The sequence below is a fragment of the Temnothorax longispinosus genome, chromosome 3 (assembly GCF_030848805.1).
Source record: "Temnothorax longispinosus isolate EJ_2023e chromosome 3, Tlon_JGU_v1, whole genome shotgun sequence".
NCBI lineage: Eukaryota > Metazoa > Arthropoda > Insecta > Hymenoptera > Formicidae > Temnothorax > Temnothorax longispinosus.
In genome coordinates, this window is record NC_092360.1 from 7,539,087 (window position 1) to 7,555,506 (window position 16,420).

At 35.1% G+C, this 16,420-nt stretch overlaps 2 protein-coding genes across 18 annotated transcripts in view; one reads left to right on the top strand and one right to left on the bottom strand.

Annotated features, from left to right (window-relative positions):
• Positions 1–8,446, top strand: part of Tfap-2 (transcription factor AP-2) — a 207,943-nt gene extending 199,497 nt beyond the window's left edge. For all 7 annotated transcript variants that reach the window (XM_071772104.1, XM_071772106.1, XM_071772108.1 and 4 more), the window contains 3 exons: positions 3,208–3,349; positions 3,742–3,913; positions 4,071–8,446. In XM_071772104.1, coding sequence (XP_071628205.1) covers positions 3,208–3,349; positions 3,742–3,913; positions 4,071–4,205 — 449 coding nt within the window. In that variant the 3' untranslated portion in view covers positions 4,206–8,446. The remainder of the gene's footprint in view (positions 1–3,207; positions 3,350–3,741; positions 3,914–4,070) is intronic.
• LOC139809310 (KH domain-containing, RNA-binding, signal transduction-associated protein 2) lies at positions 8,314–15,868 on the bottom strand. Of its 11 annotated transcripts, XR_011731078.1 has the most exons (11): positions 15,391–15,867; positions 14,055–14,176; positions 13,861–13,977; positions 13,446–13,767; positions 13,077–13,191; positions 12,870–12,986; positions 12,527–12,603; positions 11,426–11,522; positions 9,295–9,396; positions 8,959–9,054; positions 8,314–8,688 (listed from the first exon to the last, which is right to left on the bottom strand). XR_011731078.1 is itself a non-coding variant. In XM_071772110.1 (10 exons), the coding sequence occupies exons 1-9, from the start codon at positions 15,593–15,595 to the stop codon at positions 11,226–11,228; spliced, it is 1,269 nt and encodes a 422-aa protein (XP_071628211.1). In that variant the 5' UTR covers positions 15,596–15,868; the 3' UTR covers positions 9,907–10,950; positions 11,199–11,225. The 11 variants fall into 11 exon arrangements, 4 of the variants coding, with proteins under 4 accessions (XP_071628212.1, XP_071628213.1, XP_071628211.1 ...); XR_011731076.1 differs by having other exon boundaries at positions 8,314–9,054; XR_011731077.1 differs by having other exon boundaries at positions 8,314–9,067.
• Positions 15,869–16,420: the final 552 nt, after the last annotated feature.

Below are 16,420 nucleotides of genomic sequence, written 5' to 3' on the forward strand. Positions count from 1 at the left end.
ACGCCTCCCTTTTTTTCTTTTCTTTTTCATGTCACTAAACCGGAACGCAAATTTATGTCAGTCATCTACGATAACAGTTCTCAAAACATGTAAATATCCTTATTATAAGCTCTATACTCTTCGCTACATTAATTCGCCAAGTGCGTCTGTCACACCACGGTTAAGTGATTAGATGTATCAGACACGAGTAACCGAGCGATTTGCAATTTCGATGGAAAATAAAAATGTTACTTCTTTTACTCGTTCCGCCTTACGCGTGCATCCGTTCTTATTGAATACATTGAGCGAAGACATGTGGGATTACGTAAAATCAGTGCGAGCGGCAACAACGTTACATATGCAACATTGTGTAACGTTAAACAACGCAAAACATCGACAATTTCAAACTACTTACATGCTTTTCATAGCTGCGTTAGCAGTATCTCGTTTCGCTTAATGCGTCTGCTCGCTACGCATTTTTTTTCTTTCTCTCTCTCTCTCTCTTTCCCTCTCTCTCTCGTCGCGACCGCAGTAAAAACTTTACTACACAAAGCATTACGACAGGTCCGGCATAAACACGTAGGATCAATGGCGCGCGGTCTATTAAAATAACGATGGTTGCGACCGCACGAACTGTAATTTATGTCACATAAAATAGAACAACGACGTATACGCAAAGTGCAGTCCAAATTATATATATGTAGCAGCGGCCCGACATTCGAAATCTGCATATGCTGTCGTTGAAAACAATTACGGCGCACTCACCTCTTTCGCGTATTAAACGGACGTATTCAAACGCATTACGAAAACGTAAATAATAATTATAAATATAGCAAGATGCGATGTACGTGTTGGAAGATGAGCATCCCGGCTTAAACATGTGTAATTCATTTATATTTTTTATCTCGTTCCTGTGATAATAAAATAAGAATCATAGGACATATATTTTTTATTCCAGAGCAGATTTATTTACGCTATAATCGTGAAGCTATAACGAGGCAAGCATTATATATGTCTCCTAAAGAACTGAAACTTCGTTACTCTCGAGAACTCGCTGTTCCATTACTGTCTATCGTACTTTGTTCCGTCCTAATAGATATATATACGTAATCATAAAAATCCCCAGATACAATTAAATTCATTTTACGTCGTTACAAATGAGCTTCCACTTGTTCTACCAGTAGAACGGCTGATATAGTTACAATCTGTACGACTGAAGGCAATAAACATCGCATACTTTCACATGTACCGATACGACGATTAAATTTTATGAGATCCATGGTATTTTCAATCGTGTTGTCGCGCAACCTAAGTGTAACGCATTAAAACGAAAAAAAATAAGAGAATATTCCAAATACGACTTCTGCGGTGATCTAGGTGGTTGCCCAGGGCTACGGCGCGTGCAAGATCCTTGCGCGAGCAACAATCCTGCGCGCGGCCATTACATCGAAATTAGAAGGCTGTCAATCATGTACGACGGTCTTGCTAAAATCCCATTATTTCCCGCATTCGAAATTGGGCCGGCACTTAGAACGCCATTAGATGGCTATTAATATGTGAGAATTTCCGCAAATATGCAGGACCATTGCTAACTGCGACCGTTCACGTGTCGGCCGTCGCTCGTGTAACAAAGAATTCGCGCGTGTAAGGATCCTCGCGTGCGAAACCTTTGCTTCTTCAAAGTCTGAATTAAGCGACAACTTGAAATCTCGCACGTTCGCAGGTGTCCCTGTAGGGGACGTCCCTAACGGTGCATCGCATTGCAATTCATTAATTTTGAACCAGTTTAGATTTTTTCAGTGTAAATTGAATATATTCAGTGTAAATTGATATCAAACATCGTGAAATCAAATCGCGAATACAAATTTGAAACTAAAAAGAACCCAACTCTCGTTCTTATTTAAAAAAAAAAAAGACAATTTCTAGTTGACTTTAGAATGTTAAGTTTTCATATAAAAATTATTTAATTGCTATTAACAAAGTTGCAACAGAATTTCGCCAGTTCTTCACGTTCTCCAAACGAGCACGAGGTGTGCGCTTATCTCCGCGTACAAGTATTTCTGTTTTCGGTTATGAAGAGGAAAAGGAGGCGTGGGCAGGATTGCGAAATTGGATAATTCGTTAACTGCAGGTGGCTTTGTCCGTTTGTAAGTCCGCGTTTCCGATCTCGTGGGTGATACACGGCCGCGGTATACCTGCGGGTGGCTTAGCTTGGTTTATCGATAATAACGCCCAGCAGGTCTACTTCCAGCTTGTGCATGAGAGACCGTACTTGCATACACACATATACATACATGTAGCTACCTAATTACCTTCCATCACACTGAGAGAGAGAGAGAGAGAGAGAGAGAGAGAGAGAGAGAGAGAGAAGTTGCGAGGAATGCGCTACAGAGGGGTGGTCGAAAAAGGGGAGGGCGGCGTGCACGTTGAAGATAATGCGTGTTTCATTAACTGTAATTAGTTAATTTCGCTTTGCCTGTAGCATCGAGGACATCCGAAGATTCATTCCAATGAATCCGCTCATAATTTCTTAATGGATTTTTTTGAATGGACTCCATGTTTAGCGTTTAGCTTGCGTCTTTTGCGAAAAATAATCTGATCAAACTATATAGAGAGAGCTTTCATCAAATTATCGATAATTGTAAATCTGTAAATCTGGAGATCTATTATTGAGTGACGGGATTCTATAAATCTGCCTGCTTGTGAATTTGGCAAGATGCCTATCATAAAATTGAAATATGATGGACAGTGTTTCGGAAATCAAATAAAACGTCGTGATCGTTTTAATAGCCAACATTTTATGGAGGATTATATTGCAAGTTTGGAATTTCAATGTTAAATATGTTAGGAAACCAATTAGAAAGTCATGGTCAAGGCGGGTAGGAATTCAAGTTGAAATTCTATTAAAATAAATTTTTATAAAGCAAAAGGAACAGCGTGTTGTTCATAAAAAGTATATTTTATGGATTATCGACAATTATAAGTCTGTAAATCTGAGGACCTATCATCGAATGTGAGACGAGATTCTCTGAAACTTCCTACTTGCGAATTTGGCAAGACGCCCATCATAAACTCGAGTTGAACTATTCGGAAATACGATGGACAGCGTTTCGCAAGTCAAATAAAACTCCGCGATCGTTTTCATCGTCCGTTATGCATACTCGTGCGTAGCGAGTTTACATAATGGCATCACGCGCATATTACACGTGAATATTTTATTCTTTTCAGGAGAAGCCATTCACCTTGCCAGAGACTTCGGTTACGTTTGCGAAACCGAATTCCCCGCGAAGCAAGTCGCCGAGTACCTCAGTCGGCAGCATTGCGAACCGCAAGACTCCTACAGGAGAAAAGAACTTCTTCATGCCACCAAGTAAGCATAAACACTAGACACTCTCCTCAAGAGTAAGAGTTTGAACCGTCCGTCATTTTTAAAGTTAACTACGCTGCGCTCTTCAAGAGCATTAAATATTATTACTATAAGTGAATCTGTAAAATAAATAATAATAAAATTTTTTCACTAGTCTAAAATGGTGGGTCATAAAAAATTGTCTAACAAAGTGTCGAAACTCTTATTTGAAGTACGACACGTCATCCGACGCTATTCTAGCATCGATATGATAATTAGTCATATAATAATTAGTAATTCATTTAAGTATTAATATTTATTAAATATCAATAATATCGGTTTCGACAAAAAGCACATTCCTCGCATTGTCACGGCAAGAACCGCGCGATTGACTTTTGCGACTTCGCTGTTTCCAGACAAATCACCAAAGAGCTGATGGATCTTCTGAACCAGGACAGATCGCCGCTCTGCAATACGCGGCCGCAACATATCCTCGATCCCAGTATACAGAGACATCTCACCCATTTTTCTCTCATATCACACGGATTCGGAAGTCCTGCGATCGTGGCCGCTTTAACGGCTATACAGGTAATGAGACGATGAGAAGTTATTTTTTGTCTATACCACCGTTTTTTCTCTTCTTGCGATTTCAAGCATCTATATGAGAAGAAATTGAAGTCTCTTCTCTAAAGATTCTCACCTAAAAATACGGCTCCACTGAAAGCTTTTACGGTTCCCCTTGCAGAAGTTCCTAAGCGAGTCTTTGAATCATCTGGAGAAGATGTATCCCGGGAACGGTAGCAGCGTGACGAGCAGTCAACAGTCGAATCTCGACTCGAAGAGCAAGGACGGCGCGATGATGAACGACATGAAGAAGTGACGCACAGAAGACCCGCCTACCTCGAACGTGGTCACGTCTATCAGGCACTCCTGGCCATACAACTGAGCTTCCGTGCGTCCATCGCTCTTGCGGAAAGCTCGCAGTGGACCACTGAGAAACGCGTACGCGCATACACGCGCTCGCGGACGCGTCGCACTCGCTGCTGGCACTCGCGTGCGACGTGCCGCGTGCCCACCGTGTACGCCGAGGTTGGCTGGTCGTAAGCTTCCGTAGGCAATTCCACACGCAGGCTGCGTGATACGTGCGAAAAATGTGCAATCAGGGATAGTCGATGAATAGAAAACGGGAGGAGAGGAAAATTCTCATTTCGTAACTGAGCCCCGGGAAGCCGAATACCGACGGGCTCAACTCTTTGTCGCTGGTCGCCTTTGGTATAGATTCTATTCGTTTTGTACGTTATCTTGAAAATGTCTAATTGTAAGAATGTCTCGGAGACCTTTCTGCCTATGAAAATCTTCAGGACCTTCCCTCGTCAACCTGCATCTGCGCGATTAAATTATTATCGATACGATCTTACAAAAAGTTGGAAATAGTTTCTGTATGCAGTGAATATATATTTGTTTTAAATATGCATCACGCCATAGAACAAAAGAAGTCAAATTTACATATCTTATGAATGTCCAATAGATATTCTTAAACATTCTCAAGAAAATAGTACACATATTCTTTAAAGTGCAATTAATATATTCTATAATTGATGATTCTTGATTTTTTTCTCTCTTAGAAATGTTGTATCGAAATTTTGATATATAATTTGTGTTTATAAGCAATCTCTTTACGATAGAAATACAGTAAAAAATCGTGTTAATCAATATTTAAAAACACGAATATCACAGGAAAAAAGATATCTGAGAATATCTGTTGGATATTTGTGTTATATGGAAATACATTAAGATTGTATACTTTTGCATCTAGATCTTCTACAAAAAAAAAAAAAGTATTATTCCAAAAACTTTATCTAGTTCAATACAGTGTACGATAATTTTACTTGGGACGAACATTAAAAATACAAATAATTTACCGTCTTCTTAAAGAAGGCATTCCGCGAAATCAGAATCAAAGGTATACAGCTACGATTTTTCGCAAACATTTATATAATCCGCCCGTTATCCCACCGATTCGCCGCAAATATGACAGATCAAATTTTTTAAAGAGCTGCGATTCGATAATGCGTAAATCACATCCGTCACATCAAGTCATCGTTTCGCGTGCTTTTGAACATGAGGCCAGTGAAGTTCACTGAGAAGAAAGGTTAATAAAGTTCATTAAACGGATAACTAACGATAACGAAGGTGCTCACCTTCTACTTTAGCTCTTCATCTTTATCGCATGTATTTAATCACTCTAATTTTATTAAATAACAGGATGATGTGAATAAAAATCTTTGTTTTCCTTATTCGGTTAGTAAATTTGAAATTATACGAAATTATTATTTGTACAGAAACTGTAACACGACATAGTAACGGGTGTGATAAAAAAGTGCGACAGATACGAACATATGAGATCCTAATTGATTCCCTTGCGCCGTTATTCTTCGTTTTTATTGAAAATTTCACACAAGAAAATTTGTGATTTGTGGAGAGATCGGATAATCGTGAAATATTTATGATAGTCGAAAAATGCGAAAAACTTAGTGCAATCATTAATATTAATTCAACAAATTATTAGTATTACTGTCTCCTGTAACTTGTAATCCAATCATCTACAATTTATAATTATTAATAAGCAATCCGCAAGAAAGATAAAATTCGCAGATCGTTTTAAATTATAAAAAAAAAAACATTAATTAAGAAAGAACAAAAACAATCGAGATTTACTTCTTTCTCTTTTAATATATATTTTGGATTATTTTATGATTTATGGAATAATTTTAGATAACTTTTTTTATTAGTAAAGCTGTGCTTCCATCAATGAGACTTACCTGGACCAACAATTCTTTGCCGTGTAATCAGAAGCGGTCGTGTACGAGTATCAAAGTGCAACTTAGTCCTCGGTAACCAATGTATCAGTTTAGTCACCTCTACTGATATTAATCATAATGGGACATCGTGCGATTAGCCACAAGCGAGGATTCTGCCTTTGATAGGTGCACACTCGCGTGATAGTCAGGAACGACGTTAAGTCCAGGGAATCGCCAAAATTGAAGTCCTTCTGACGAGATTATATCCTTCCCTAAACGTTTCATCGAAAAATGAGTAATGTCATTAATTCAACGAATTATTTGCAAATTTTTCTACAATATTTTTGTTCTATTTTGGCAAATATATTTGTTCTATTTATTACTCGACAGAAAGAATTATTATCGTTTAAAAATAAGAACCATCAGCATCACGCTTGTCAACGATTAAATTCTCCTCCGAAGAGACTGCACTCAAGGCTATTCCCCAGGGCCATTATCGTGCCAATGCGAAACTTGCCATTAAAAAGATGTGCCAATTATCGATATCGAGTTATTAACGTAAGCGACTGGCGGCTAAGGAAACCGGACGCAGAGGGAAAGCGGTAACAGCGCGACGAAAAAGCGCTTCCTCGAGCACGCGAATGACACGCGCGCGTAACGAAACGGAAGTCTCCTCGGGAGCGACGCGCGAACACGCTCGTTGGCCGCATTTCGCCGTCGTGACTCGCCAGTCACGAGAAATTGTATGAAGTACAATACCAGGTGAACCTGAGACATATCTAACTTTGTAATTAAATCTTAGGCGTATATATAAATATATATATATAAATGTAAGATTAAATAAAGCGGGAAAGACGAGGAAGACGAGAATCAAGAGAAGAAAGAGGAAGAAGAGGCGACCTTGAACACCAGGCGTCTCGCGTCGTCGCGGATTATGTACAGAATATTTGAATCTTTCTTGTGATATAATCGTACACATTACTAAGGTGTAAACCGATAAAAAAAAAATACACTATACATTCCATGTTTTTTCATAGAAGTGAAGTATTAGCAGGGTGGTCGCGCAGCATGAGAGACTGGCTCGTTGCCGTAGGAACCATACCACGAAGACACACGTCTTCTCTTGGTGTTAGAGGCGGCTCTAGGACTGGCAAAGCTTTTAGGGAAAAAAAAAAAACTCATACTGCTGTGCTGCCAGATCTAATGTGACATTCTTCACACTGAGGATGAGGTCTTCTCGAAAGGATCTCACCTCTTTATATTCACATTCTTACATTTTACACGAGTTCTTGGATACCTTACGAAGATTTATCGTGTAAGCGAATTCCTCGAATACTCATATGGGACTTGTATAGCTTCTCGCGTAGCTTGTCCTTACAGTGGAGCCGCCTCTGCACTACGCAAAGCGTAAGACAGTTTTGTAAATGTTAAAACGCATTAAATAAAATCTTTAAATCTGGCGTCTCCCCGTATTCCGTACTTCCGTACTTGTTACATAATTTCACATTTATACGCCATATTTTGCAAATAATGCAATTCTTCATCAATAATATAGCACGTTTATTAATTCAGAAGACATCTATTGTGAGTGATCAGCAGCGTCATCTTTATCACGCGCGCTTTTTTATCTTAGCTATATATGTGATTGCACGGCAGGAAGAAATTTTGCGTTAGCGAGTATAAATCAAAGATCGCTCTGCTGATCATCGCCTGATGTACCGAAACATCAATGCACGTTAGAAACAATTTAGTATTGTGACATCGTTCTAAATAAAATGACGCATACGAGATAAGTAACATAATAATGGTGTAATTATTATGCGAAGAGTACGGCGAAAATCAGCATGCGTTTCAACAGATACAAGATGCGTGGACGCTTCAACGCAGCCCTCGGTTGCACTTTAAGCGAACGAATATAACGAACGAAGCATCTTTTACGGCTCCCCGGTTCATATGCAGAGGGATTAGTTAGGGAAAAAGTTAGGGAAAAGAAAAACTCGGCACCTTATTTTCACTCACAACTACTTAGATGCGACTTGTTAGAAGCTAAGGATTCCCATAAATTAATACTTATTTATAATCCTTAGGACGGCCGTAGAAATACGTTTTTCTACCAGAATTTCTGTGCCAACTGCAAAGAATGTTGTAGATGATTTTTTTGTTTCAAGTTGAAGCATCATTCTAATCTTGTAAGATACTCAGATATATCTTTATTAAATATATTTGAATTTCGTAGTATATTATATTCTGATATTGATTATACAGTTCATTTTTGTATATTGGTGTGTGATAAATAAATAAGAATATTGTTTCTAAGCAATCCCTCGTGATAAAATGACTACCTGTTATATTATGATAGTAATTACAAGAATTGCCGACGGTTTTATAATTTGCTTTGCTATAATATAATCAATATGTTGAGAGAGTGAGTTTTGTAACAGATTAAAGCACAAGCAAAAAAATATCGAATACATTTTGTGTGTAGTAATGATATCTTTTTAAGAAAAATCTCTGATTTCGTTTATATTTCTTTCTAGAATAAACGCCAACTATGTTTTATAGCTATAAATAATAAAAGAATCATTAAATATGTAACATTATTTTCGATCCTTTTAATATTTTTGTCATATTTATAAAAACTAACCATTTATCATAAAAGATTGGATTGTAATAATTTTTTAATTTATTGAAAGCATTAATTGCTGATTTCATCTTACGTAAATCATACATGACAAATAGCTGAACATATTAAAATAATAAATAATAAAATAATAATGCATAGAAGATAAAATACAGTAGATATAAAATAATTGCTATTTTAATTATACTTACGTTTATTTATTAAAAAATTGTACTTTCACTAGCTAACTTTGCATAAATGGATGTATATTCATAAAAAATACTCGGATAAGTAATTTTCTCAATATCCTATAAAAATATCCTATAAATAAGTTATTATACTATTTTTTCTAATAAACTGAATACTCCGTTTACTCTTTCAATTAAATTCTTACAACTGTTATTCTTGGATTTTTATTCTAAGATATTTACTCAATCTTATGCAAGCATAAAAAATAAAAAGGAAAGAGATCGTTAAAGCAGACTTATTTTACATCTGATTTTTATGTTTGTAGCAGATAATTGTAAATAAAGCATAAGTATACTCACGTCGTGTTAAACTCATGGCACTTCAAAGTCCATCATCATGATTAATGTGATTCCCATTATATTAATCTTCATGATCAAAGATCTTCATCATCTTTTACCCACCTATGTGAAATATATGAATAAGAATATTAGAATAAAATAAAACTCGAAATGGTTTTTCATGACATTTCTATGAAACGATTTTTTAAATCAAGACTCCCTTTTGTCAAGTATTTTATATTTATTAACTTTATTTCGCGTGCTATAAAATTATAGATATATAAAATTATTCAGTTATTTGGTAAAGAGGATATCTCTCGTACATTTTATTAATTTAATTTATACATTCAATCAAAATTATATTTTATACCTTTTATGAAAATTTTTCAATATAATATGTTATTATATTAAAAATATTTAAACCGTGAACATTTATGAAAGTATTTTAATAACAATTATTTATAAAATAATAGTAAGTTTTCATACGTAATATATGATTTTAAAAATTTACAATATTTATTGGGAGTAAAACTACATACACGAGAGTATTTTTGTTCAAAATTATTATTAGAATCTTACAATTAGCTTTATCGTTGGTTGGGAAATTTATTTTGGCATCTTTCAAAACAAACGTTTGATATTATTACTTCATGTTTATTTCAATTTTTGAAGGTTACATGTTACATATATTTTTAACGATTTATGAATTACAGTCTACATGTTTTTAAATATTCATATATTGGAAATTATTTATATATATATATATATAACACTATGATTTATCTTAATCTTCTATTCTTCTACATAATAGAGAATACAAGTTGTTAATATTTTTTTTTGTAATCTACATATTATCCAGTTTAATTTTAATGAATAGAGGCTGTGTGCGTTAAGTAAGTAACATGGTGTCATATTATATTAATAATAAAAAATTCATATCAATTTATAATTGTAGTTTGCATTGTATATAATTTAAATCTTTTAATAATTTATTCTATTTACAATGCAATATTATTTTGATATTTCAAATATTTCAATACGTACATTCGACTTACATCTCGTTCGAGCGAGTGGAAGAGTAATGTTAATACATAATTTGATCATAAGTCAGATTAGATTTGTTATCTTTTAATGTCTTATTTAACTTTTTTTCAAATCATAAAAGACATTAAGTACAAAAAAGAAGATATTGAGGATCCTTTAGCCTCTAATTCACACTTAACTTATACATGTAATATTGAGTATATAATTATGAAATTAATAATTTTCGTTTCACTTTATGGAATATTAATCGCTTATTCAAAGTTTTACTTTGAATCTTTTACTGTAAATTATCCCATCTATCCTCTTGGTCCTTTACTTCTTGTCAATAATTAAATCCATTTATAGTCAAAAATTTTAGGAATAGGACTGAGGAAACGGAATTAATGTTTTATAGCAAACTAGATACATTGAATTAAAATTATATTATGAAGTGATTGAATTAAAATTATACTACGAAGCAATTGAGGATTGAGGAGAACTTTCAAAGGAATAAATTTATCGCGTTCATGGTCAAGAATATTGAATTTAATATGATGAATATTGAATTTTGGCTGTGTAAATTCTATATTGGATGTATTTTAATTATGGGTTAGTTTATATGTTCCTGTTTATCCAGTGGCCGCGAAAAATAATCTGAAAATTATTGAATCCATTATAAAAAAATTAATATAAAATAAAATTAAAATTAAACATTTATGAATGAGAAAAAGATACGAATAGAGTGCGATAGACAGCATGAGCCTTTTATTTCGTTAAAGATTTATTAGCTTTTTATAAGAAAGGAAATTTAATGATAAATAAATCTCCCTTAGAATAGGAAATTTGTATTAACGTTAGTGTTTAGTAATCGTCAAGAGGGAATAATATTTGGGCATTATTACCGTGTTAGCCTTCATGTCGTCGATCGATTAAGGACGATTTCTTTCGTTTACCGGTTTCTGCATAGTGGGCATCATAGGCCGCCGTGCATTAGGAAGATTAGCCACCAACGGATTAGTAACAACGCTATGAAATAATAATATAAAAAAAAAAAGTAATATTTAGAGGAGTATGGATAATTGAGATAAAAGAAAATTTAGCGGATGATTTTTTTTTTCTAAGTCTTTACTTTGAAGGTCGTGTATATGGGGTGGTGCGGTAGCGCGAGGCTGCGCCTGACGTCGTTGTGGTCTTGTAAGATTTCCAAGCGCGGCTCGACGAATCCTCTGCGAATTACATGGATTGATGCGCTTTAATTATTTAGGCAGAACACGATGGCAGTTCCTTAGTTTAGTGAGATATTCAAATTCTCAAAGATATCAACGTGTTGATGTATCACCATGCGACATCAACGTCATGCATATTTGTATAGTTTACGGCAGGGTTTAAATTTCATTATTACAGCGGATTTAAGTTACGCCTACAATGCTTCAATTGGAATTGCACGATTCATAAATTTGGGAAATAATGTAAATTATAATACATTATCTGCTTTCAATGTAAATTATTGTATATTATCTACGTAATTCTCTCTTATGGGGGGGTAAACTAAACTGATTTAAATAAAAGGCAACATTTATATTAAGTTACATTAAAATTAATTTCCATAAAAGTTTTTATTTAAAATTTCTTAAATATTATTAATCTTTATAGAATCATATAAAGGCATTATTTGGTTCTGAGATTTATTCATTTGGTAATTGATCATTATTAGGGGCTTAAAAAATAGTCAATATTTAATAGAAAGGATGTTTATAATTATTAGTCTAAAGTTATTTCTTTTACGACATAGGAATTTAAATTTATAAATATACAATTAAAAATTATTATATATAATTAACAATTTTAGTATTTAATGCATTCCCATGGAAGCTTTCAATAGATTCGTTTTAAACATATAAACATTATATACTTTATTAATGATGTTTCCTCAATAATTGTAATAATTTCAGTTTATATCAATAATTATAAATATAAATAATTTCTCGAATGTTTATTTATAAATATTTATATTACAAAATTTTATAAGATTCGTACGTGATAATAAACCCTGCGTAAGCATAATAAAGGATTTACATCATTTAGTAAAAGAATTAAAAGAATTAATACCCATATAAATATACAATCTAATATAAAAATTTTTTATTATTAAAATACGATCATAAAAAGTTCATGTAAAAAATTTTTTTATTTAATATAATCAAGCAAATATATAAATATAATAGCTTACCTGGATAGTCCGAAGATTCGTAATAATCGCGTGAAGAATGTGGTGCAGAGTCATCATCGTACTCGTAAGTTGTGTATCTTGAAGAAGGATACATGTCATATTTATTAAACAGATATAAAGTCTAGCACATAATAAATAATTATATAAGAACATCACGTATGCAGAAAAAATAATTGCATTTCTATAAAAAAATTTTTTTTATTATATTACATCAACTTTCATGTACGTTAAAATTTTAATGCGTATATATCTATATATATAGGAAAACCTTATTTTTCACTTTATATTATTTCCTATTTTATTTTTATTATCATAAATTAACATTATAATTTATAATACATACCCAGAATTCGATGGGTAACGATCGCCGTATCGAGCGTTACTACCTGATGATCCGTGATAATCGTAATCATGATGCGATCCAGTCCGGTTCGCTGGCGGAGGAGTCTGGGTATCATAGCTACAAAAACGAAAAAATTCGAATACTCAACATATTTAATTTTCATAAAGCGATTTGGTTATATTATGTCTGTGTATAATGTAGACTCACTTATAACTTTGATCCATAGCAGCCCTTGCACGATCCAATATTGAGAACACCTTCGATTTCGACGGTGCAGGTCGATTAGGTGGCCCACGATTTACAGGTGGTGGAGGAAGAATAGCTAAAAAAAAAATAAGCAATTCATATATATCTTTTATATATACATAACTCAAATATATACATATTTTTTTAATATATACATTTTAATATCTTGTGTACACATAAAAGATTTAAGTACATTTATCGCGATATGATAAACATCCGTCACATTCAACAAAAGTTTATAATAACAAATATCAAATAGATCGCAACATTTTTTAATCTTTTGCATACTTTTACATATCATATAATTTTTATAATAGAGATGTAACCAACCTCTAGACGTTCCTCTAGGTAATGCCTGTCTTGCAGCGGGTCTTGGTACATTACCAACGCCAAGATTCGAAGGTCCTCTCATTGAAGGTCCTCTCCGATCATTAGAGACAGGATCGTCAGTCATGGTCATCTCCATTTCGCGCATCTGTTCTTGACGTATATTATCATTGTTATCGGGAATCAAGTATTTCCGTACTTCGGCGAGCGCAAAAGCAATGCGAGCGTAAGCTTCCGCCGGTGGGGCAATAGCCGTAATCTCCACATGTAGATCGTCGGAAAGATGTGCATATTTCAAATTCAAGGAAGCACGAAGTTCTTCTTCCTAAAATTAAAAGATCCACCCGGAAAATATGCGTCAATTCTTTTTCAGAATAAAGAGTAAAAAAGAAAGTAAGATTATTCCTTTGTCACCTACTTTCTGTTTATCTTTCATCGATCCTCTGCCTAACACTGCCATCTTACACATCGTCTCTTCTTGCAGCCGTTTCATGGAATTGCCTTTCGGGCCCAGCAATTTCCCAACGAAATTAAACTACAACAGGCAAAACATAACCCAAATTCATCTCAAATTTATTTGTAATTCAGATTGCTGTAAATAGCGATACTTACCTTAGGATGTTCACGGATAGGTATCAAAACTTTGACAGAGACACGAACATGCTTTTCACGGTAAATATCCACATATTTCGACTCTCTCATTGGTCTTCGCATAGTTTCCGTTTTTTGTATCTCTATAAAACACGGGAGTGTAACAAAGTAGTTATAATTTATTATATTAAATCTTAATTTAATGTATTTTCATATTTATTACATTAATTTTTTATCTCAATAGATATACACACAGGGCATCTGTGAGAAATATTTCTATTATATTCTTTAACCTTTCAAAATAGTATTAATCTAGGACAGTAGGAAAGTTTTTTGTTTTTAGTTCTATAAATCAATATTTACTCTTATGCTAAAACATATTGAAAAAAAGTCAAAGAGATAATGTGAATGGTGATACTTATATGCACCATTAATAGTTATAGGACCCGCACGTCCAATTTTCAACTTAACACACGTGTTACACACCCTGTTTTATATTACAAGTGCGTGGAAAGTGGCACATTACGCGCGTGACACGCGCGTGATAGACCACTTTCCACGCACTTGTAATATAAAATAGGGTGTGTAACACGTGCGTGAAGTTGAAAATTCACTCGCCTTCGGCTCGTGCGTCCACTCCGCACCCGTGAATTTCCATCTTCCCGCACTTGTTACACAAATAACTATTGTAGTACTTATACGAACCATTAGACATATGCAAAAAGAATGTTCACAAAAAAAATTAAAAAGTTCTTAGTTTTTGTGTATTTTTCCTTTTTTTTTTGTTTTAAACTTTAGTCCTGAATTTAAATTTAATGGCGCATATGTGTATCTGGAATTTCAAAAGAATTAAAGAAATATTCCTCCTTTTGTTAAAAACAGTTTTGTTAACAACTAATTTATTCTTTTTTCCTTCTTTATACTTGCATCAATGATACGTATCAAAATTATTGGATTAAAATCCAAAGCGATCCCTACAGTTACGCTTGGTGTTGGATGTAAATTATCTATATCAGAAATCAAACTAAACAGAAGATAACAGACACTTCAACAACCCAGATATCTAAAATTAACTGAGAACCGAAGAATTTTGAGGAATTGATATAATTGATCTAAAATTATCTCCCAATAAAATTCAAACGGACCATATTGCCTTCAAGCTGAATTTTGTTGCATCATAAAACTCTACTGATCCAGGATCGCGCGCACTCAATCCAATTTCATTGAAAATCACGGTCCACGGACATCGCGGCGGTTTCTCGTCGCGAACGCGACGGAGACTCGTCTCCGAGATCTGAGATCGGCGAAAAAGTATATATATATATATTTACTTGGGGGTTATCTCGGGTCAACTCACCTTGGTCCAGCAAGCGGATTGCGTTGGGCCATTTCTGGGCGTCCAGGTCGATCTTCTCCTGCAAGAGCTCGTGCATGTACTCGCCGGCCTTGTCGACCTGCTGGTCGTCCTTCTCCTCAGACTCGTCCAACGACCTGGGTTTATCGTCGGCATCATCGTCCCTCTGATACTTGTACTCGCCGTTGCTCGATCTGTCCATGTCCATGTTCAACGGGATCCGGATGTTCGTTCGATCGGTCTCGACGATGCCCTTGGTTCCCACGCGTTACGGGATACTTGTCAAAAAAACGCACCTCGAAGTCACAACGACGCGTCTGTGAGAACGAATCTGTAATGGCCGACGACGTGCACGCGCCCAGCGCGCACCCAGTTGATGATCTCCCGCCGATCCCGCCGAGGATCGCGACCGTGGCGGCAGACTGCGGTCTGGTCTCACGCCGCGGAGTTTCATCGATCGTAGGTAATAGGTTCCTGTCGGTACTTTTGACAGTTCATATTAATTTAAATCTACAGTCGTTAAAGTAGATCGCCTGCTGATGATACGTTTAAAAGTGTTCTTCGTAACCATCGGTCGGGAAAATGAAGTCGACTGAAGGCATAGAAAGAAATTCCGATTTCGTTGCACGCGAGCTGCACAAAGCACAAAAATTGCGCGAGAATCAAATTAAAAAATATGACATTTATTTATTCTCATTCGTTTATGTTGACGTAAATAGTTATTTACCGTTTTTGTCAATCGTCCAGTCGTTGGAATCTGCCATTGGATCGGCGCGGCGGTCGACGAAACGCGATGCGAAAAAAACAAATTCTTTTGAGACGGCCAATGTTTTATGACAACGCGTTTAAATGATTTCAAAGTGCTCGCCATCCCTCTGACCGCGCCGCGCGCCGCCGAGTTGACGTCAAGCGTCGCTCGAGATCCGAGATTAAATCGGAAAATCAAAGTCAACTCCGAACTTATCGCACACCATATATGTCGCACACCGAGCGATAAAGCATATTACTAAATGTCGTCAGCGACTTATCGCGA

Bases quoted from the DNA above. Each gene is read 5' to 3' on its own strand.
- LOC139809310 (XM_071772110.1), bottom strand. From the start codon at position 15,595: ATGGACATGGACAGATCGAGCAACGGCGAGTACAAGTATCAGAGGGAC. The intron at 14,177-15,390 runs GTGAGTTGACCC...CGTGTTTTATAG, and splicing joins AATCCGCTTGCTGGACCAAG to AGATACAAAAAACGGAAACT. The intron at 12,604-12,869 runs GTATGTATTATA...TCCTTCTTCAAG, and splicing joins CGTTACCCATCGAATTCTGG to ATACACAACTTACGAGTACG.